Here is a 21,196-nt window from a genome sequence, read left to right as displayed (position 1 = left end):
TGCGAACTTGTGTGGCTCAGCTCTCATGATTCGTGCCAGTCAGGCAGAGATTTGAAGGGCAGTTAGAAGTCACGGGGGTTGGGGTGTGGAGGACATTCCAGGCAGCGCCTCGGCAGCAGGGAGAAGCCCCAGGGGCAGAATGTGCGGCTGCCCACATGCCACTGGCCCCAGGAGAGGGCTGCCTCGCGGGATGGTCACTGCCCTCTCGGGGCAGGGGCGCCACCAGGGCCAGGCGGGCGGGGTGGGCCAAGGTATGCTGAGGGGGGATTTGGTCCAAGCTCCTGATTTATGAAAATCATCATATTTAGACTTTCTGTGTTCTCTCCAATTGAGCTTGGAGTGTTTAAAATACAATTTGTTAAGCATAAATCATTGAAATATAACACATTTTTTTGTGAGCCTGTTTGGCACTTTTTTTAAATCTACAAGAAGCCTAAAAATAATGAAAGTGGCCCAGTTCTGCCTCACTGTTGGCAGACAGACAGCACTGGTCTTAGATAAGAGGAGGCTTAGGGGAGTCGCCCAGTGCCGGCACTTCTCCTGGGCACCACTCTCCTCCCTGGCCCTGTAAGGCCCGGGCACCCGGGGGAGCCCAGCGCCGTCCTCCGCCCTGGGCCCCCAGGCTCCTCAGCTCACCTGGGCCTCGGCCTGAGCCCCTCTCCCTTCACATGGCCCCTATGCCACCCGGCCCTCTCCTTCCCTGCTGGAGGCCACCGTGCCTCCGTGACCGGCACCGGCAGCCTCTGGACCCACAGGCCTTCCCAGGTGCCCTCTGCCTGTTCCACTAACTGTCAGCCCCCAGAGGCAGCAAGACCCTTCTCTTAACAGACCCAGAGTCTTTCTCTGTCTGGTCAGTATTCTCTGCTCAGCCCCACATCCCAAGCCCTTGCTCCTCAGGTACAAGTGTCCCCTCTGTGCCCTTTCCCCAGAAAGATCTAGAGTAGAACAGGAAGGCAAGATTTTACCTGCCCTTAGCTTGAAATGGCCAGTTCCCTTGTGAAAGTCTCACCCTTCAACAGTGTCCCCAACCCTCCCTCACCCATGTGGCCCCAGCTCTGCCAGACACACCCCATGTCATACACACCCCATGACAGCCACTCCCATGACAGCCACACCCAATAACAGTGCAGGGCGTCAGCCCCAAGGAGAGCCAGGCTTTGCAAGGAAGGGATATTTATTGAGAACGACCTGCCCCAAACCCGCCCTATGCATGTGCATGCATGCACGCGTGTGCACCTATGTCGGCCGGGGCAGCGAGGTTCACGGTCAGCGGTGCGATCAGATGGCCTTGGCCAGCCCCACGCGGTTGTTGGCCCTGTCGAAGACGCTGTAATACTCGCGGATGAAGACGTCCCCCAGGATCCACTGCTCAGAGCTGTCGTCGCCCTGGAAGCCGCTGGTGCAGAAGCCTGAGTCCTGGGAAAGGCAAGGCGGGGATGAAGCTCTTCCCGACCCAGCCCCAGCCACTGAGCCTGCAGGTGGGCCTCCCCTGCCCCTCCCGGGGCCCGAGGCCTTGCCAGTTTGGGGTGCTTAGAATTAGAAAGCAGATCACTGGGGATCTGGGTCCCCACAGCACCCACCCTGTCTAAGAAAATCGCAGAGAGATGAGGTCCCTGAGCTTGGATGCTAGAGCACCGGTGGAGGTTCCCATGGGGGGGGGGGCTATGGTCCTGCCTATCCCCTCCCTCAAGCCCCAGGGCTCTGTCCTTCCCGTCTGTCCCATTTCTCCAGGACAAGGCGTTTGCAGCCACAAATGCTGCCCAAGGACCACACAGCCCCACTCAGAAGGGCCAGCTGGTCTAAATACACACCCCGCGCCCTCCATCTAGATCCCGCCCCTTATCACCACCTTCGCTGACTTTCCAGGAGCGGGGAGGAGGGGCCGGGTGAGCCTGGGGCTCCCTGGGCTGAGGCTCATACCTGGCTGGTGTAGGCCGAGGGGGGCAGGGGGTACATTTTGCCGTTGATGTGAAAGACCACCGTGGGCATGCTGCTCAGGCTCTGGCAGTTGATGTCAAACTAGACAACCAACCAACAAAACAGACTCAGAGACACGGAGAACAAATGGAGGGTTGCCAGAGAGGTGGGGGGGGGAGGCGAAAGGAGATGGGGAGGTACAACCTTCCAGTTATAAATAAATAGGTACAGCACAGAGAAAATAGCCACTAATACCATAGTAGCTTTGTACAGAAACAGATGGTGCTGGACTTACTGTGGTGATCGCTTTGTAAAATATATAAATGTTAAATCACTATGCTGTACACCTGAAACTAATGATATTGTATGTCAACTACACTTTAATAAGTAATTTAAAATTATTTTTTAAGAAGACCAGAGAGAAGTCTCCTCTTAAAAGGGTGATGGGTGTGACCAGAAAGAGCGGAGATGGTCCCAGGCTGGGACTTCTCTTGGGGTTTGGACCCAAGATACGGTCCTCAAAGAGTCACATTGAGGGGGACCAACTGCCAGCCAACCCAGGGACGGACCTCAGGGTGGGACAGGAAGTCAGGCTGGGGGGACAGGAGGTCGTGCTTGGGCTGCTGAAGGAGCCCTGGGAGCAGTCCCAAGGCCACTATGAAGGCCTCCAGGAAACTTCCAATGTCTGTGAGCCCTGCCGTTTCCCTTTGTCATCTCTCCCACGTGCAAAGAGGTGCCCTCTTCAGGAGGGTCTGGGGAGGGGGGCAAAGACTGGGCCTCACCATGCCAAACTGGTCCTTTGTGGCTCCGATGGCCTTCTGGATGCTGAAGATGTCACTGCTGGGCCCAACCAGCATGGAGGTTCCCGTGTCCAGGATGGCCTGGCACCCACCCTCACAGGCCACCACCACGCCATCGACTGTGACGCTGCAGACAGGAGACAGATGGCCTCGGGGTGCATCCGGCATTCAGCCCTCCCTCTCTTGGTCCCTTCCGGCCTCCCCTGCCAGTATCCTCAGGCAGGGAAGACACCCAACCCCCAGACCCAGTTCCCGGGGCCCCTTCTTGGAATCCCCATAACTTCCTGAGCTCAGAGAAAAGACACGAAACCATTTTCTCCCAACTCAGTGACTAAATCAAGACTGCCCCACCTGCTGTGGGGCAGAGCTGCAATAAAACAGCGAAGTCACACACATTCAGGGGGAAATGTAACTTCACTAGGTGCCTGAAGACCCAAGTTTTCTCCCTGCTGTTTACTTGCTGCACGTCTTGGGCAAGTTACCCAACCTTCCTGCACTCAGGCTTCCTCTCCATAAAATGGGTGATAACCACCCCTTCCTTGACTTCCTTAGGGATGGTTATGAGGTTCAAACTGGGTGTTAGAAAATTATAAAGTGAGGATACTAATGGCACCCACCTCGTTGGGTTTCAGTGAGGAGAGGGCTAAAGGAGACAGTCATATTCTTACTCAGTCGGTGCCTAGCAGGTAGTAAGCGCTCAACCAGTGCAGTTAGTCGTATTAACACATAGGTGAAGGTGTGATTGTCCAAGGTCATTGGCCTGGGGAGTGTCTAAGTCACACTTTGAAGTGATGGTCTTCGGAGCTGCTGTTCTGCGGCCCTGCCCGGGGCCTCCGGGCTGACACCAGGCCCTGATGTCCCCCCCTCCCGAGGCGGCCTCTGGCTGGGCCCCGGCTGCTGCTCACCCACCTGTCCACGGTGAACTGCCAGTACTCCTGTACGGTTATGGGCACCCAGTGCAGGGAGCCGGTGTAGTAGGACGGGTCAATGGCCCCCAGCGTGAGCATGCTCCCCGGGCCGTTCCTGAAACCAAGGACGGGCACGTTGTGGCATCCAGCCCCCGGCTGCAGCCCCCAGGCCAGGGCAGCACCGGGAGCCGAGTGAGGGGACATCAGGAAGGAAGCCGCCAGGCAGGTCGCAGGGCTGCCAGGCTCTGCTCAGGCCACCCTGCTGTTCCCACAGTGACCCTGTGCCCCCTGCTCCCCATCGCCTAAGGCTTTGCGCCCCTAGCCCCTTGGCCACGAGTAGGAGAGAGGATCGTCCACAAGGTGCCACCCACTTCAGGTTAAACTTGCCACCTCTGCCCAGGCTGGCCTGTTCCTGCCGGGGCTCTGTCTCATGGCCAGGAGACAGGGGCACACTGGTGTCACCAGCTTCCCACTCTGCTGTCTCTGTTCCCAGGCCTCATCTAGCTCAGTCCCACCTCTGGGCTCCAGCACATGCTGTCCCATCACCTAAAACACGCTGTCCCTCTGTGTCACCTGGGCAGCTCCCATTCCTGCCTCAGCAAAGCTTCCAGCCCCTCCGCACATGCCCCTCCATTAGACCGGCTCCCTGTTATATTATCCAGCCTTTAATGCATGCAGGCTTCCCCGCGGTCAGCGCCCTTTCCACACTTGTCATCGTAATTGCCTGTGTCGTGTGTTGTCTGTCTCCCCTGCTAAAAAGTTAACTCCCAGTCTGCCTTGTTTGCTGATCCATCTTCAGCCCCTACACACCGTAAGGACCCACCAGCATCCATTGAGTGAGTGAGTGAGTGAGTGAATGAATGAATGAATGAATGAATGAGTCAATGTACCCCTTGCCTGGGCTCCCCTGACATCTGTCTTCTCGCCACCCTGACCCCACTCCTCTGTCCAGCTGAGCTGCACCATCACGGGGCAGGCGAGGAAAGTAGGAACCACTTGACTGGAGTCAGGAGCCCTGGGCTGCAGGCGTGGCTCAGCCACCAGCTCCCAGGGTGGTCGTCCCTCCCGGCCTCAGTTTCCCAAATTGTGAAAGGAGAAGGTAGGACTCCTTTGGAGCCTGCTCTAGAAGTCTGTGAATCTCAGCATCATCCGCAAGTTGTTACTGAGGCCTGCCACTTTGGGAAAAGTTAAAAGCCCCTATACAGAGACGGTCAGGCCTGCTTTTATAAATGGCAGAAATGAAGGTCAGATTTCAGCCCAGTGGACTCTGGCTGCAGCAGTGAATGTGTCGGGGACCTTCAGACAAGAGGTCGAAGGAGCCTGGATGCTAGGGACTACCCTTGAGTTGCCGTGTCCCCAGGGGCTGGCACCGCCCTCGGCCGGCCCTCCTCTCCGGGCTGTGGGAGTCAGGCCCCGCTGGGCCCCGCTCCTACCTGCTCATGTAAACCGAGAACAGGTCTTGGGCCACCAGGTGCCTGTTCATCATATTGTCAAACACGGGCACAGAGTACTCGGAGGCCAGAGAGGGGTAGGCCAGGCCCAGGATCCCGTCGAACTGGGAGTAGGTGAAGACATCCCCAGGCTCCTTGGTGCTCAGGCCCACCGTCTGGTGGCGGTCCACAATGTTGGAGACCTGCAAGAGAGGCAGAGCGACCTCCGCAGGGGGCCCTTTGACCAGAGGCCCCAGGCCGGGAAGGGGGGTGGCCCGAGCCCACTCACGATGACGGTGTCGTAGCCCAGGACGCCCTCCATGCTGCCGGTGCCGTACTGGATGCTCAGGGGCTCGCCCAGGTCCTGGAAGGTGGAGGACTTGGCCGGGTCGAAGAGGTGGTGGTTCTCTGGAACATGGACCCGGTCAGGGGGCCGTCGGCGCCAGGTGGGCCGGACCCTCCCCGGGCCTCGTAAGAAAACGGCCTGAACGCTAACCCCTCTCTCCACTGAAAACACGCAGCCTCTTCTCTCTTGAGCCCACTGAGCTTAATAAAGAAAATGATTCTTTGCTGCTCGACCCACCTCTCTGACCCCCACTGTGTAGCTTCCAAATAAGATAAGAGAGAAAAATGCCATCCCTGTCATTTCCCTGACATTTCGCTTTTTTTCACCAGCTTTGTAATCTTAGGCCAGTGCCTTGTCTTCTCTGAACTTGGTTTCCTCATCCGGGGAATGGGGTGAAAAGAGCGCAAACCGCCCAGGATTGTTGGGAAATAAATTATAACACAGAGTAAATGTCTTTCTCATTAGTAAGAGGCCTTCTCACTTTATTGGCCCAGCCCCACCCCACCCCCGGCATGTCGTGGCCCCATTATACAGAAAGGAAAACTGAGGCCCAGAGGGTCAGCAGCCTGCCTTGGCTCCTGATAGAGACAAAACAAAAAAGCAAGTGTCCCTCACTTCCAGCTGCTGTTTTATACGTGAGCCCCGAGACCTGCGCACCTTCCAGTGTGGCCATTTGCTAGAGCTGAGTGAGGACATGGGACGCTGGGGGCTGGGAACATCCACGCAAGCTCTCCTGCCACCTCACATCGCCCGCTGGTCCCCTGGCCCCCGGTCTGAGAGTGGGGTGGGGGGAGGGAGGTCACTCACTGCAGGCATCACTCTTGCAGTAGACAGAGGGCACCCAGAGGTCCGAGGAGCCGGTGTCGAACACCACGGTGAACTCCTGGGGCGGGGTCCCGATGGAGATCTTCCCAAAGTACTGGCACTGGGGACAGACGGCGCAGGGTCAGAGGCACGGGGACAGCGTGAGGGGCAGGGTGGACGCTGGCCATGGAGCCTGTGCTTTCTGCCCAGAGACAGGAGACTCACCGGGGAGGGGTCCCCAGCCCCGACGCCGGGCCACTACCCCCAGCCACGCCGGGCCTGCCCGTCCCACGAGCCCTGCTGGCACCAGCCCCAGGAGCAGACCGTAGACCAAAGCTTGAGGCCTCCCTGGTAGGGACACTGGGCGACCCAGAGAGGTGGGCACTAGTTAGGCACAGACCCCACGTCCCACCACATGGTCCCTGCCACTCCTCCCCGCCACCGGTCAGCTGGAGCTGACAGCGATAAGGAAGGGGGCACAAAGGAAAGGGGCTGGGTGTTCACTGCCAAGAGTGACAGATGAAGGGGAGACGGGCTCCAGAGGGGAATCGGGCACAAGGGGTCTTCCTGCAGAGTCCTGGGCGGCTGGGGATCGGCCACCAGCTGCCCCATCCCTGCTGAGCCCAGGATCTGGGAGCAGATGATGGACCCGGGGGGCTGTTGTCTGCAGGAAGCTTGTCTGAGCTCAGACCCTCCCACCCGTGACATTCAGAGCCCAGCGCCGTGGAGCCGACCAAGGGGCAGGGAAGCGACCTCTAAGCCCCACTGGACGGCATGATTCCTCAAAGAGGGAGAGGAGGCGGGGGCTTGGGCGGGGGGGACTGTCTATAGCACCCCATGCCACGATCATCACTGGAAGGCTGGCAGGGCCACTCACGTCCAGGTAGTTGAACAGGGGCTCGCTGGCCACCTTCCTGGCATTGTACTTGCTGCTGATGGCATACTGGTGCGTCCTCAGAAAGTCCTCCAGGAGCCCTTGCTCCCTCAGGGCCTTCCTTACAGACTTGCCCTTGTGCAGAGGGACCCTGAAGATGGGAGGGTTCATGAGAAGGGTGGGCGCCTCCCGTCTGAGGGCTGCCGGCCTCTGAGAAGCGCCCAGAGGCTCTGGGCTCTGTGAGCCACACCTCCACTTATTTCTTATAACCCAAAGTAAAAAATATATTTTACATCAGTTCACAGATCAATGCCTACCCTTAGAAACTGCAATGCACTCTCTATTTTCTATTTTTCTTTCTCTTTTTTTTAGTGCTGGTGGAGACTCAGTAGATGTATTTGATAACCAGCTAATGACAGAAAAGGGCTGAAGCCCTAAAGGAAGGAGCCTGGACAGAGCTCCTGAGGCCCAGCCGACCGCTGCCCTTTCTCGAGTCCACGCCCAGGCCCCCAGGGCTCCCTGCTCGCTCCACTCCGGTTCCTGATCAACTCAGGATCACCTACAGTTGTAGCTGTGGCTCTGCCGATCTGTCCTATCCCAGCACGAGGCCCCGGAGAGCCTCCCTCAAAGGGACCGTAAACCTGGAAACTGGGGATGGTGTGATATCATCAGTTCAAGTCCACGTGGGCCACGTCCTGGCTCCTCATTACTAACCACGTGGCCTCGGGCAGCTCAGCGACCCTCCCTGAACGACACTTTCTTCGTTGGTAAAATGCTGCTAATAATATCTCCTAACCCCTGAGGCTTCGTGAGCACCTAGGGAAGGCCAAGCTAAGTCTGGTGCCTGGTGGCAAGCGGCTCGGCCAATGTCGGTTATGATTTTGGAAGGAGAGCCTGGGAACTTCACCCACAAGGACCTGTGACATCGAAGAGCTCTATTTTGTTTGACAAATGAGTGCACAGCTCTTACAAAGCGCCAGGCGCTGTTCAAGCCTTTTACTAGCTCCTGTGCTCCTCACCCGATCCCAGGAGACGGGGACATCTGCCGTCCTACTTGGACAGCAGGTGAGGAGGCTGGGCACAGGGAGTTGGCTAAACTTGGGACGAAGCTGGGGAACATATTGCAGGAGGTCTGATTGAGAAGCCATGCCCTTCACCTCGACTGTCCTGGGAGCCTGCCGCACCTTCTCCGAAGTCTCCCCGGGGGACCACAGGCCGGGAGACCAGGGAGAGACCCATGAAATGCCCTCCCCTCCTCTGGGGACCGACACCCACCTGGTGATCCCACTGCCCTGGGACAGCGCGAGGACTGCAAGTAGCACCACGAGGCTCCTCATCCTGGATGCTGGGCCGGTCACTGCTGCAGCCAGTGCCCAGGGCCCGGCCTTTATAGAGGCTGCGAGGCTCCCTCTGGCCAGCAGCCCAGGCCGCAGCGATAGCCCCTGACTCCAGGCCACTCGACAAACACATTAAGATAGCGCCGAGACGCCCCCGCACCCACTCTGATAAGGGCCACCGTCCCAGGGCTCAGGGACTTCAAAGGCCTCCCCGCCCCGATCACCCCTTGCAAACAAGACTCCTTAAGCTAACACAGCTGGGCCACCTGCAGAAACCGGCCACGTGTTCCTCCCTAAGGTCTCGGAAGAGGCCTGTTTCCAGAGGACAGCACTCCTGCCCCCGTCGCCTCCTCCCCAGGCTTGACGTCCTGGGACACGGCGACCGGCCCTGTCCAGGGATCTCCCAGCCCAGTTCTCCAGGGGACACTCAGGCTGTCCCCAAAGTGGCATCTGAGGCAGAGTGTTTAACCTGTCACCCGATCTAAGAGAGACACAACCCCGAGATCCCTGCACCCCCAGGGCTGTGGCCCTTGGTTCCCTGTGAGGAGGGTGTTGGGAAGGTGAAGGGTAGAGATTGGACCCCATGAGCAGCTGGGAGGACAAGGAGGTGGCCAGGGGGAGCAGACAGGTGCCACACAAGGCGGGGAGGAAGGACAGGTGAGGCCAAGACTTGGCATCTGAGCCCAAGCAGGGGTCCAGCTTCTGGAAGCTCATGGACAGAGCTGTCAGCTGGAAATCAAGGTCAAGTCAGGGACAAGGCAGGAGCTTTGAGACCACAGGTGTCAGGGGGACCACAGTGCTGGGGCCGTGACACCCTGCAGGACAGACGGCTGCCTGGTGGCAATGGAAGAAGATGCATGGACCTGGAACAGAGAGGGCAGGCTAGGCAGCCAGAGAGGTGGGCATGTGGGGGCCCCGGACACAGGGGTGCCACGGAGAGGGATAGACCCAGGAGTTTCCAGTATTTGACTTGGAAGGACCCCAGGAAGGGGCCTCAGGAAGGAGCCTCGGGAGACCTGTCACCAAGGGAACTGGGTGTCTCCTGACAAGAGTTAAGGAGACAGCAGGACCAAGCCCTACCACGGCAATACCCCACCACATCCCCTCACAGATGGTCAGGACACTGCTGCTCTTCAGACCTGAAAAGCCCCCACGAGCAAGTGTCGCTGTCTTCGTGACACCCTCGCTTTGCACAAGCCAGGGAAGCAGCCAGAGAAACACGTTAAATGGTTCAGCTTGTTCCCTGTTTCTTCCTGAGGACATTGCCCTGTCCCAGCGGCCCTGCATCTGAGCCGTGTTTCCTCCCACACCCGGGCACCGAGCAGGGCGCATAGTAGATGCTCAATAAACGTTCAGGTAAGCCAGCGAATGGATGCATGGTGCTTCCACCACTCTTGAGGCCTGTTTATTATGTCCTGCAGATGAGGGGATGGAGGCTCAGAGAGGCTAAAGGGCTTGCCTGGAATGAAGACAAGGTTAAACAGTCACAAGATCCTGTCCTGACACAACGGGAAGTTCGTGAATTCACAGTGACAAGTCTGGGGGCAGCTCTGCTTCTAGCTCACCCCTCTCAGCCTCTGGACAGCACCTGGGACAGCCGTACGTTTGTGCAGTGGGCCCAGCGAGGGCCGGGACCCTCTGGGGTCAGCAGCATCAGGTGGGGGCTCTGCTTCACGTCACCAGAGGCCCAGGCTGACCCAGCAGCCAATACGCGTGGACACTGAGCCCTGGAAGTGAGGCTCAGCCACCTCTTCCCCTGCAAGGTGACCCTCAAAGCCGAGACACAAAGATCCCTTGGCACCAGCTGCTCTGTGTGTATTCACAAGATTGGGATCAATCTAAGCCCATTATAGTGCATGCTATCAGGACCGCTGACTGTGTATGGGGGTGCAGGGGAAGGGGGGGAGGCCAAGACCTGCAAAAGCTTTTAGGACGGCGTGATAAGATTTCATTACTGGTTACTCAGTGCCACGTGGGGATGGCTCCACTCGGCCTCCATTCCTTGTGCCTGGGGCCTGAACCATGAACGTGGCTAAAACATAATCACGCTCAGGACAGCCCGTCCTGGGCACCCAGCCTTGTGATTGCCGCTCATACCGAGCAGCGGCAAAGCCAGTTTCTTGAGAATCTTCTCTGGGCTCACACTGGACCCAGAGACGCGGAGCTGATGTCATCTCCACTCCTCAGGGGCCACAGTTGGGCGGGGACAGACTGGATCTGCCATCCTGCTGTGATAAGACAGACACCTCCTGCTGGGAAGTGCAGCCGTGACTGTCCCCAGCTTAAACCCTGGGCCTGCCTCGTGGTGGCGTAACCTTGAGCAAGTCCCTTTATTTCTTTGTGCCCCGTTTCCCCTCCCGCAGAGACGGGGATCCTGAGCGGGTCCCGTGAGGATCAAAGAGGAGACAAAGTGCGGCCACGTGGTCGGCAGAACTTCCCGGCGTCTTCAAGCACAGCGCTCGCCAGCACCGCGCAGACCAGACAGACCATTTGCGGGCAGCCGTGAACCCCAGGCACCAGCTGGCCGCATGCGGCAGGTGTGCCGGGGCCCAGCCAGGGGTGGGTTCGCCTAGGTCCAAACTGCCCCCATCAACTGGCTGCCACAATGACCAGTTGGTGCCCCTGTGGGGACCCGACACGGGGATGCCAGGACTGTCGATCACCCCAGAGATACAGGAAACACACCAACTTTTACAGAAGGGCAACCCTTTACTTTTACACTGTGCAGTGGAATAAGACGGGTCTCCAGGGGCGGTCTCCAGTAGGAGCCCCTTCACGGCTGCCGGAGCCCAGATGAAGAGAAGTCTGGCTCCCAGGCCCTGATCATACTAACCGGCGGTCTCTCCAGCCCCGGCCAGCAGGGAGCCCGAGGTCCAGGGAGAAAGGATGGGTGGAGGGAAGGAGGGGCAGCAGGTCCTCAAGAGCATCCGACTCGGGGTCCACTTATTTCCTCCTGTCAGACCTTTGCCCGCAGCTACACCCTTTTCAGCGACCCCTCGCCGGTGGGAGGCGGCACACATGCAGCCATTAATCAGAGGCTGTTTTCCTCTGAGATGAATGTGTGTTAAAAGCATCAAATGCTCATCGCTGGCAACATAAATGTATAAGAACGTTTGTCTCCCTCTCAACTTCCAGGTCGACATCTGGCGTGACTGCTTTGAAAACACACCCGCTCCACGGAGCAAATTATAAACAGCCCGAGTTAAAATCTTCACCTTGAACTGAACAGGCGGACTCCGCGGGTGGTTTACAGAAGAAAGAGGGGGGGTGTGCACTCAAGTCCTGGGGGGTCTGTTTGGGGTCATGTTGAAAACATTTTTTAAAAGACAGTTTCCAGGTCCCCTCTCCAGCCATTGGGATCCAGCAGCTCTGGGGTGGGGACAGGCCTCTGGGTACCTGGCAAGCACCCTAGGAGACGCCCACCACCAGGGCCTGCGGGGGAAGCCGTGCCATGGGTGGCCCTCATGACAACCCCACAAGGTGGCAGGAATTAGTGTCCCCACATGTCAGATGTGGAAGGAGACTCTGAGCTGCCCGACCCTCGGGGAGCTGAGCTGAGAATCAACCTTTGTCCCCAGTGCCAGAGGGAGGGGCGGGGTCGCCAGGCAGAGGGCAGGGAAGGACAGAGCACCCTGGAGGGAAGAAGGCAGGTGGGACCTGAGAGAGCAGCGTCTGGGAAGAGATGCTGGGGGGCAGCATAGGTCCCCATTCTGGATTGTCCCCAGCTCCCCAAGGGCTCGGGGCGTCTCTGTGGCAGCCCAGCAAAGCTCCTCCTGACCCACTCGCTTTGCAATTAGGCTGTCTCCACGGTCTCCCCGGTCCCAGGCACCCAGGAGGGTGCAAGCTGTTGGGTGGCGAGGAGGTGGCCACAGACAGCCTTCCCCACGGTCAGAGGCCCCCGCGCAGCCCAGGGAGGGGAGGAAATGAATGTCCTGACACCTCTTAGTCACGTCACAGCTGCCCCTTGCCAGCTAGGCCCTGGGCCCTGTCTCATCCACCCAGGCCTGCAGCAGCCGTAAGGCGAGGCCCTTCGTGCCCAGCCTCCTCCAGCGGGGGCCTTGCTGGGACCAGTTGTCCCAAGGGCTCGGTCCCCTGAGAACACTCCGGTTCCTCCCTCAGACCCTACCTCAGTGGCCTCTTCTGTGTCCCTTCTTGGGGCCTAACAGGATGAGGGGTGACAAGCCTGGCAGAGTGGCCTCTCAATGTTTGATTCTACTCCCCTCGCCCAGGGAGTAAGCTGTGGGCTGCCCCTGCTGGTGCAGCTACTTACCAACCCGCCCGCCTCCGGCAGGACCCCGACAGAGTGGGGCAGCCCCCAGCGGGGGGCATGGGCCCCCCTTTTCTGTTGCCCTGGCTCCCTAGCACCCCTCCAGACCCTGAGCATCCCAGCTGGGCCCCAGGTGGGAGCTGGGGCACATTAGGACACATGTGTGCCTCCTGGCGGGAGCCTCAGGGCAGCCAGCGTGGCCTCCACACCTGCGGGGCCTCCCAGCACCCAGGTGCGGGCCCAGCTGTTGGCCCTGGACGAGCGGAAACGACAGCTCCTTAGCGGGGCCTCCTCTCTCTCCTCCACGCTCTCCCGCTCTTCGGATTCTTTTTCCACTTTGTCAGGGACACCCATCCCCGCTGTGAGACCTAATTCTGGGTGGATGCAGGCCCGGGCACAGCCACGCACACCCCTTCCTCCCCCATCTCTGTCTCCTGCCTTCGGTCCTCGTTGTAACATTAAGACCACACTCTGGCTTGACAGGAGCATTTTCTGATGGAAACTAGCCTCTCTGCCCCTTGGACAGAAAATGAGAATTTTCATTCTATGCCTAATTGATTTCCTCCTGAGGTCAGGGTGGCAGATAGGGCCCGTGTTTCTCTGGGGACAGGGGGACAGGGGGACAGGGGGACAGGGACCACCTGCATCAGTCACAGCTGAGAGAGGCCCCACCCAAACCCCCCTGAGCCTGAGCCTCTGGAGTAGCCCAGGAATCAGCATGTCGTCACCCCCTCTGGCGTCTACGCACAGGCTGGAAATCGACACTCCTAGTACTTTGAGCTGGGGCGGGGACAGCAGCCGCCGTGACACCTGTCTTGGGGGACACGCGCGCTTTGGCAGGTTTAATCTGAACACAACCCGAGGAGAGCGAGGGGAGGACTCCGAGCCCACTCTCCTTCTGCTTTTTCTACCAAAAAAGCAATTGCCTAGCGCAGGCTGGCGCGGGAGCAAAAGTGACTCAGCCTGAGCGCCCCAGCGGGACGCACGCGGATGACACTGGGTGTCTGGGCTCCCAACGCAGTTTTCTGGCGCTTCGCCTGCATAAACCTGTGCTGCTGAGCCTCATGATAGGGACAGAACACAATCGAGACACAGTCATTTTCTTCCCACCGCCTTTGAGCTCAGGGGACTCGAGGCACCTCCAGGGAAAGGTTTTCGCTCCTTCCTGCTAGTTTTACTCATTTACCTCCAGGTGACACTGCGTAGTGAGCCGGTTCCCAGAGGCACACGAATCTCAGCAGTGACTGTCCACGGCGTCCTCATAAATAAACAAAAGAGCATGAGACGTTCCGCACCTGGGTTGCAGGTTCGATCCCTGCGTGCTGGAGGCAACCAGCCCATGTGCCTCTCTCACGCTGATGTTCGCGCTCGCTCCCCCTTGCCCTTCCTCTCTCTCAAAAAAACCAATAAGCTATTTAAAAAAGAAGAAGGAAGAAAAGAAAAGAAAATTAACTCCTAAAAAGAAAGAAAGAACCTTGGGGACAGAAGGCCATACCTCCGAGGCCTGGGCCAGGTGGTCCTCTTGAGGCCCCAGCATGGCTCTCGCCAGCTTGTGGCTGGCTACAGGCTCCCTCCCTGCCTTTTCTTTATGAACGAGGGGCCTCAAGAGGTCCGAGGGGACTGGGACAAAAGGAGAGGTGCACAGCTCCACCTCATTCCTCCCCAGGACCATCGGTCCAGGGTGCAATTCTCAAAGAGGCCCAACAGCCCTCAGCGGCTACCGTAGGAGCTTCTCTGCTCCCGCCAACGTGGGCAGGGCCTCCCGGTGGAAAAAATAAAGCCATTCTTGCGGGAGACAACCCGCCTCCCACACACACCTGTGAGGCCTCAGGTGCTGCTCCGCGGGCTCTGGGTGCAGCAGCTGGCACTCACTTTAAAATGCAGTCGCAATAAACGGAAACCCCAAAGCGCGCAGTGCCGGGTGCCGCGTTTTGTACGGCGGCTGGGGGAGCTCTTTTACCGCCTACATTGTAAACGGTCAGCACACCAGTCAAGGCGTGTGGTGCAGAGGACCGCACACGGCAAACGCCTTCCTTGGTACAACGTTCCCCCTCCCCCCTCCAAAATCAGTGTCAAATGAGCATGAAGGGACATCAAACCCTTTGCCAGCCCGAAATGCCCCAGTCCTGTTGTGCCCAAGACCCTGAGGACCTCCCGGGACAGGCTGAGGGTGGGATTGTCTCCAGGTGGGACTTGTCCTCTAGCTGTCCAGTTGTTCTAGCCCTGACGCCCACCATTCAACCCTGGGGACACCAACAGGACTCGGACACTGCCTCTCCTCTCACCGGCGAAGGCAGCCAGGACACTGTGCTCTCTAAGAGCAAGTGCCAGCACCTGCCTGAGCTGTCCCAGGTGCTTCTGTGTGGATGGAAGCAAATGGGGGGAAGGGGTGCATTCGAATTCATCTTGAAGGATGCACTGACGTGGCCAGACAGGAGAAGAGGAACAGAGCAGGCCCCACAGAGGGAAGAGCCCGGGCAGACACACAGGGCATCTTCCAGACGCTGGAGACAGTCCTGAAACTGGGACACCCAGTGGGCATGGCCAGACCACAAGGGGCTTTTCGCTCCCTGCCAAGGGTGGGGTTGTCTCCTTGGCACGGAGAAGCCATGGAAGGTTGTTTTTAAAATATGTTTTTATTGATTTCAGAGAGAGGAAGGGAGAGGGAGAGAGAGATAGGACATCAGTGATGATGAGAGTCATTGATCAGCTGCCTCCTGCAGCCCCCGACTGGGGATCGAGCCTGAAACCCAGGCATGGGCCCTGACCGGGAGTCGACCCGTGACCTTCTGGTTCGTGGATTGGCGCTCAACCACTGAGCCATACCGGCTGGACCATGGAAGATTTCTTAACAGGGAATAAACTGGGTGAATGTGCTGCCTAGAAAGATGACTGGTAGGCGTACAGGGTGGATTTTAAGGGGAAGGCTGGAGGCGGAGAGAATAGGTGGAAGCAGTTGCCATAGACCTGCTGTGCCGGACGGCCCGGCTGCGGGGGAAGGAGGCAAAGGAAACAGCCTGGTGACCAGTCGACATGGAGCTCGGGCAGGGAGCTCAGTAGGCGAGAGAAAAACCTCGGCTGACCTTGACCTTAAGACTTAGACACGGGGCGGGAGGGGGCGCGGGGACACTAGCACAGAGGACGCGCAGGCAGATAGAGGGGGAGGGACACCCGGGCCGCTGGCCTGACCCCGCACCCCTCCACTTCCCTGCCTGGAGAAGGGGGAGAGATGGCTCACAGGAAGATGACTGTGGCTTCTGAGCAGATCTAGGGTGGGGCAGGACCCACAGGGGCAGCCAAGCAGTTCTCCTGTGCTCCTTAGAACGGCAGCCCTCTTTCCTCAGGTGGAAGCATTGCCCCTCTAAACCTCTGAGCGAGTCTAACTCTTCGGGGTACCTGGGGACCGGTCACCACCTGCTTTGAGAAGGTCGCCTCCGTCTGAAGCTTCCATTGTTTCCGTCTCAGCTTTTCTTGCCATCCCCAGTTTAGCCACTAGATGGCAGCAGACTCCAGAGATTGGGGAGAAAGGATTGGGGTGCCCCTGAAAGGCCTGCATCTTGAGGGGTGTTCATCTCACCTAATCCTAAATTTAATTTAATTCTTCTAAGGTACACTCTTGTTATGGATATAGTCTGCTTGTAAGTAGATTATCTGTATGTCTGCATGAAGAATATATTCCTGAATATAAAGAATTCACACAAATAAACTTTTCTTAGTCTCCCAGGCCCTCTTTGTTCTTCAGTCTTCAGGAAAAACAACAGGAACTGGGGCAGAAATGATGACTTTCCTGAAATTCCCATATAAAAGCGGGAATTGGTGCAGTTAGATTAAATGAGCGGTTTGGCCCATGACCGGCTGCAGACTGGCTGGCTCCCAGGCAGGGATGGAGAGGGGCAGCCGAGGGTGGGGTTCAGTGCGCCCCCCGCTGTGGGTGCCCTTGTGCCTGAGGCCGTCACCTCCTCTCTGCTGCCCTGAGGCAGATCCACTGCCTCCCCCAGGATGGCTGTGCTCACAGAGGGGCACGGGGGCGGCACGGCCTGAGCAGCGGGCAGCACTCGGAGACCCAGAGGACGGGAAAGGCCAACTGGATCCCAGGCGTGGAAAGGAACCCAAACCCAGGACCTGGGCCTGAGAGTGGGGGACAAAGAGTCTTGGGCAGTGGGGAGCTGGACCACGTGGCAGAAATAAAATAAAAGTCCCTAAGAGACCATCCTCGGCTGTGTCAGCAAGAAGCCTGGCGGGGGTCCCGAGACCAGACAAGCTCCTAAAAGTTGAAGTTCTTCAAGTCCGTGGAGCAGCACTACCTGCCATCCGGGCACCTGCAGCACAGCAGGTGGGGCGGGCAGGGGCAGGTGTGGTGGTGGCGCTTTCTGAAGTAGGGGACCGGGGGAGAGAGGAGAAGCAGGATGACACCTTCACCCAAAGGGACACGGGCCTCCCGGCAGGAGCCTCTGGTGGGCCCAGCCCTGGTCAGTCTCATCACCTCCACCCCAGCACAACTACAGCTCTTAGAGGAGGAAACTGAGGCACAGAGTGGCTAAGCAACATGCCAAGACCACAGGGCTAATGGGTGGAGGAACCAGGGTTTGAACCCAGGCAACCTGGCCGAGACCATGGGATCAGCCACAGCGCAAGGCTGTCCACCCCAACCCTGAAATCCCACAAGTCGCCAACACCGCCTACCCCTCCCTGACCCAGCACACGCACACACGCACACACGCACCCTTGATTGAATATCGCTTAGAACTCAGCCATTATGTGTGTGACACCATGTCGGGTGCTGGGGGAGCAGCTGGACTGGGCAGACACTGCCTCTGCCCAGCTCACGCCCAGGAGGGTGCTTGAGTAGTGTCACACTGCCTGGGCTCAAATCCCAGGCCCACCACTTAAATGCTGTGTGACAATTGGCAAGTTATTTAGCCTCTCTCTGCCTCAACTTTATTATCTGTAAAATGGGTTAATAACAGAGCCCACCACATATGGTCATAAAGAGGCTTAAGCTTGCAAAAAGCACTTAGTAGGGAGAGTGTTCCAGTCCCAGCTTGGTCTCCTTGGCTCTGTGCCCCCAGCAAGTCCACGCGCTACCTTGTAGCTGCCGGGGTGACACTCCTCTGCTTCCCTCCCCAGGGGGGTACACATCCGCAGACCCTGAAGCCACAGGCTAATGGCACAGCAGGTGCCCACTCCACACTGGACATCCTGCTCACAGGCCTTCAGGGGGGACAGACAGGCCATTGGGGCCCATTAGTGCCGCCCAAGAGAAACCAGAAGTGAAAAGCACACCCAAAAACCCTTGGAGGGTACTAAGAGCAGCACCTCCACCCCCAGCCCCACAGGACACCTTGGGCCTTGCCTTACTGTCCCCGCTCCCCCCTGCAGGCGGCTCAGGGCTCAGTGGGGCATCAGACCTGGACCTGAGGAAACCTGCCCCCCAAGCTCCGCACCCAGGTTGCTGCCTCCCCACCCCACACCCTCCCCTGAGGTCCGGTGCCCAGCAAACAGCTGTCACCCTGCCCCCCACCCCCATAGGAATGAACCCCTCTGGGTGGGCTGGACCCCCAGGATAGGGGCCTGCCTGGCTCCTGGAAGGTGCCATTTGTAAAGGCCACAGGAGCTGCTTTAAACAGAAACCTGGATGGGGGAAGCAACTCTGAACTGCTCCGGGCTCCAGTGCCCTTCGAGGGAGGAGCACGAGGGAGGAGCCCGGACAGCTTCCCTTCCAGAGAAGCCTCGGGGCCGTTTGGGCCTGTGTGGTGGGAACTGGACAGCCCCACCTGCTCAGCCCCAGGGGGACATGCGGGCTGCTTGTCACCCAGAGGAGCTGCAGGGGGCAGTCACCTGGCCATGCTGGTCCCCAGCCTGGTGAAGACACACCTCACACACCAACCGGCCCCAGAAAGCTCAAGGCGAGGGCCAAGGAGACCACACCTCTCTTCCCACAGAGGTGTGGGTCGCTGTCTGGGAGAAGGGACCATCTAGGCCTGAGCTGGGGTCAGTGACAGTCTGGGGAACAAAGGAGTGTGGACGGTAGAACCCAGCCCCTTCCTGAGAGTCAGCAGATGGAGAGCTGGGGAGCCCACGGGGTCCCCACCCGCCCTCATCGCCGGTTCTGCCCAGGCCTTTCCTCCTCCCCGGGTGGGTTCCTCTCTCCCTGCGCTCTTCAAAGGGTCCACTGGAAGGAAGAGTCCCCACCTCCCTCAGACCTGCCTCCTGCCGCCACTGGGGCCAGATGTGGGAGCTCACAGGGCGAGGAGACCTGCTGCTCCCACCCCCTCGGGGCAGGGACCTCGCTTCTCCCTGACTCACCCTCCCCATGGGAAGTGCGGTGGGCGGCTGGCTCGGGGTTTACACCCACTGGGCCTCATTCTGCCCAGACAACCGTATAACAAATGCTCTGGGTCTCAAAAGCACCGGCTTGCCTTTCGCATTTGTCCTTTGAAACTCGGTCTTTGTCCTTGAAAAAGGAGAGGAAAGGAGCCTCCCTTCTGTGAGCGGGAAAACTAATTGGATTCCAGGGTCGTTTGGCATTTCCCTGCGTCTTCATTGTCTGGGGGAAAGTTGCAGGAGGTGGAAATAAAAGTGAATTCCCTTCCCCCCCTTTTTTTTCTTAGTCTCTTTTACCTGGACAGCTCTTGGGTAACGGTGACTTTCTGTTGTAATGAGAATGGTGCCACCACCGTAACACAGCGTGTGCCCATCTGAGGTGGCTCCAGGTAGAGCCACGCTTCCAAGGGACCCGCACCCGAGGGCGTTGACACTAACGCACAGAGCCTCTGCCATGAGACTCATTTCTCCCGTTGCCCCCCCTTCGTGCTCTCGGGTGCACTCAGCCAATTGCAGGTGTCACCCCCATTCCCATCAGAACTGGGCACAGAGTGAAAACACAGGAACGGTCAGGGAAAGTTTCAAGACAGCCTGTGCTAAGAGCAGAGGAGGCAGAGGGTAACGGTGCCCGAAAGACGCTCATGGGAATCTGCATTCCCCAAAGGTCCTGGCCTCGCAATGTTCAGTGCTCCCCCAACGCACTGAGAACGGGCCTTGGTTTCCGTGCAGCTCCTCCGGGGCAGCTCCGCGCAGCAGAGCGACGGCTGACCGGTGAAAATCACGTGAACCACCTTGGAAGCGCTGTCGATGGCCGACCCCTGCCCTTCGGTGTGTCCCCGGCGTGGTCCCGGCTCGCTCCCATGCAGGTCCTGACACCCTCTCCAGACCCCGAGAAATGTTGGCCGACTTACCCCTGTGATCACGGCACAGCCAGACACAGTCACCAGGAGGAGTATGATGGAGACTCGCGTGGCACCTCTCATGGTCACTTGGGATGAAGGCCCACGGGTGCACGGCCCACCAGTGCACGGTCCACGGGTGCACGGTCCACTGGTGCAGGGTCCACAGGTGCACGGTCCACTGGTGCACGACCCACTGGTGCGCAGTCCACTGGTGCGCGGCCCACAGGTGCACGGTCCACTGGTGCAGGGTCCACGGGTGCACGGCCCACGGGTGCGCGGCCCACGGGTGCACGGCCCACGGGTGCGGGGTCCACTGGTGCGCTCCGCTCTCTCGCTTCCTGCGGCTCAGCCTTGTGCCGCCAGCGAGGAAGGCCAGGCGCCCGGCCCCCTCCCTCCTCCCAATTCCTACGCCCGATCCAGCTGCCTCTGGACGCCTCCTCTCCTCCTTTCCCCATCGCCGGTGTTACCAGATGATCTCAGATGCCAAGATGAGACCTGAATCCCTAATGACATCAGATCAGCATCAAAACCAATAGAAATGAAAGTGCGGGGGTCTTTGACAGTCACTGTGAGTCTCCCAAACCGCGCTGATCCAGGCAGTCACATACATCGCACCGCTGTCCTCTCTGCCTCTGGGGCGTCCCTGTCTGCTTGGGGCAGGAGAAGGACTTGGTAATGAATGAAGGGATTTACAGCCTCGCTGTTTACCCACGCCCGCACCAAACCACGCAGCAGGGTCACCGGGTCCCTCGCACTCAAGCCAACGAGAACTGTCCGGGCGGTTACGGGGGGCTCAGCAGAAAGCTGGCAGCCGAGAGGACAGTGGGTGAGGCGGTGTCCCTGGTCCTCCAGAAGGGTCAGATGCCGACAGGGAGACGTGAGACAGCGAGAAAGCAGGGCAGGCTTGTGGGATGGGCGTCTGAGAAGCACACATAAGGAATTGCTCTCTAACAGTCTCGAGACCAACACCAAGTGTCATTCGGTACAGAAACCACACGGCAGGAGGTGAGCCGGCCCACAGGTCCCTGCCGAGAAGTGGGCCTGGGCTGGGGTGCGGCTGACGGTCCCAGGAGCCCCGCTGCTGCCTGCCTGCTTTGGGGGTGAGCATGACATGGGTGAACAGACACGGTGGGCGCAGATCCAGTCTCATGGGACGCTGACTCGGGCATGGCCCCTCCTGCTGGGCGGGAAGCCCCTGGTCCCAGCCCTCCCCATGCCGGACAACCCGGCAAGATCCCAGGACCCTTTATCAGACAATCCGCCTTCTCCCCACAAGGACAAAAGCCG

General features: G+C 58.9%; 2 protein-coding genes across 2 annotated transcripts; both read right to left on the bottom strand.

Annotated features, from left to right (window-relative positions):
- Positions 1–1,278: 1,278 nt before the first annotated feature.
- Positions 1,279–8,416, bottom strand: LOC107545283 (chymosin-like). Its single transcript, XM_016223323.2, has 9 exons — positions 8,355–8,416; positions 7,083–7,230; positions 6,209–6,326; positions 5,345–5,463; positions 5,059–5,258; positions 3,627–3,740; positions 2,700–2,844; positions 1,921–2,019; positions 1,279–1,416 (listed from the first exon to the last, which is right to left on the bottom strand). Exons 1-9 carry the CDS (start codon positions 8,414–8,416, stop codon positions 1,279–1,281), a joined length of 1,143 nt encoding a protein of 380 aa, XP_016078809.2.
- An 8,531-nt stretch (positions 8,417–16,947) lies between these two features.
- PROK1 (prokineticin 1) lies at positions 16,948–19,990 on the bottom strand. The gene is given in 3 exon segments (XM_087827832.1): positions 16,948–17,068; positions 17,770–17,894; positions 19,919–19,990. Coding segments are annotated over 3 exon segments (318 nt in total).
- Positions 19,991–21,196: the final 1,206 nt, after the last annotated feature.

The sequence above is a fragment of the Miniopterus natalensis genome, chromosome 19 (genome assembly GCF_054644295.1).
Source record: "Miniopterus natalensis isolate mMinNat1 chromosome 19, mMinNat1.hap1, whole genome shotgun sequence".
Classification (NCBI taxonomy): domain Eukaryota; kingdom Metazoa; phylum Chordata; class Mammalia; order Chiroptera; family Miniopteridae; genus Miniopterus; species Miniopterus natalensis.
This window is presented reverse-complemented; position numbering and strand designations above follow the sequence as displayed.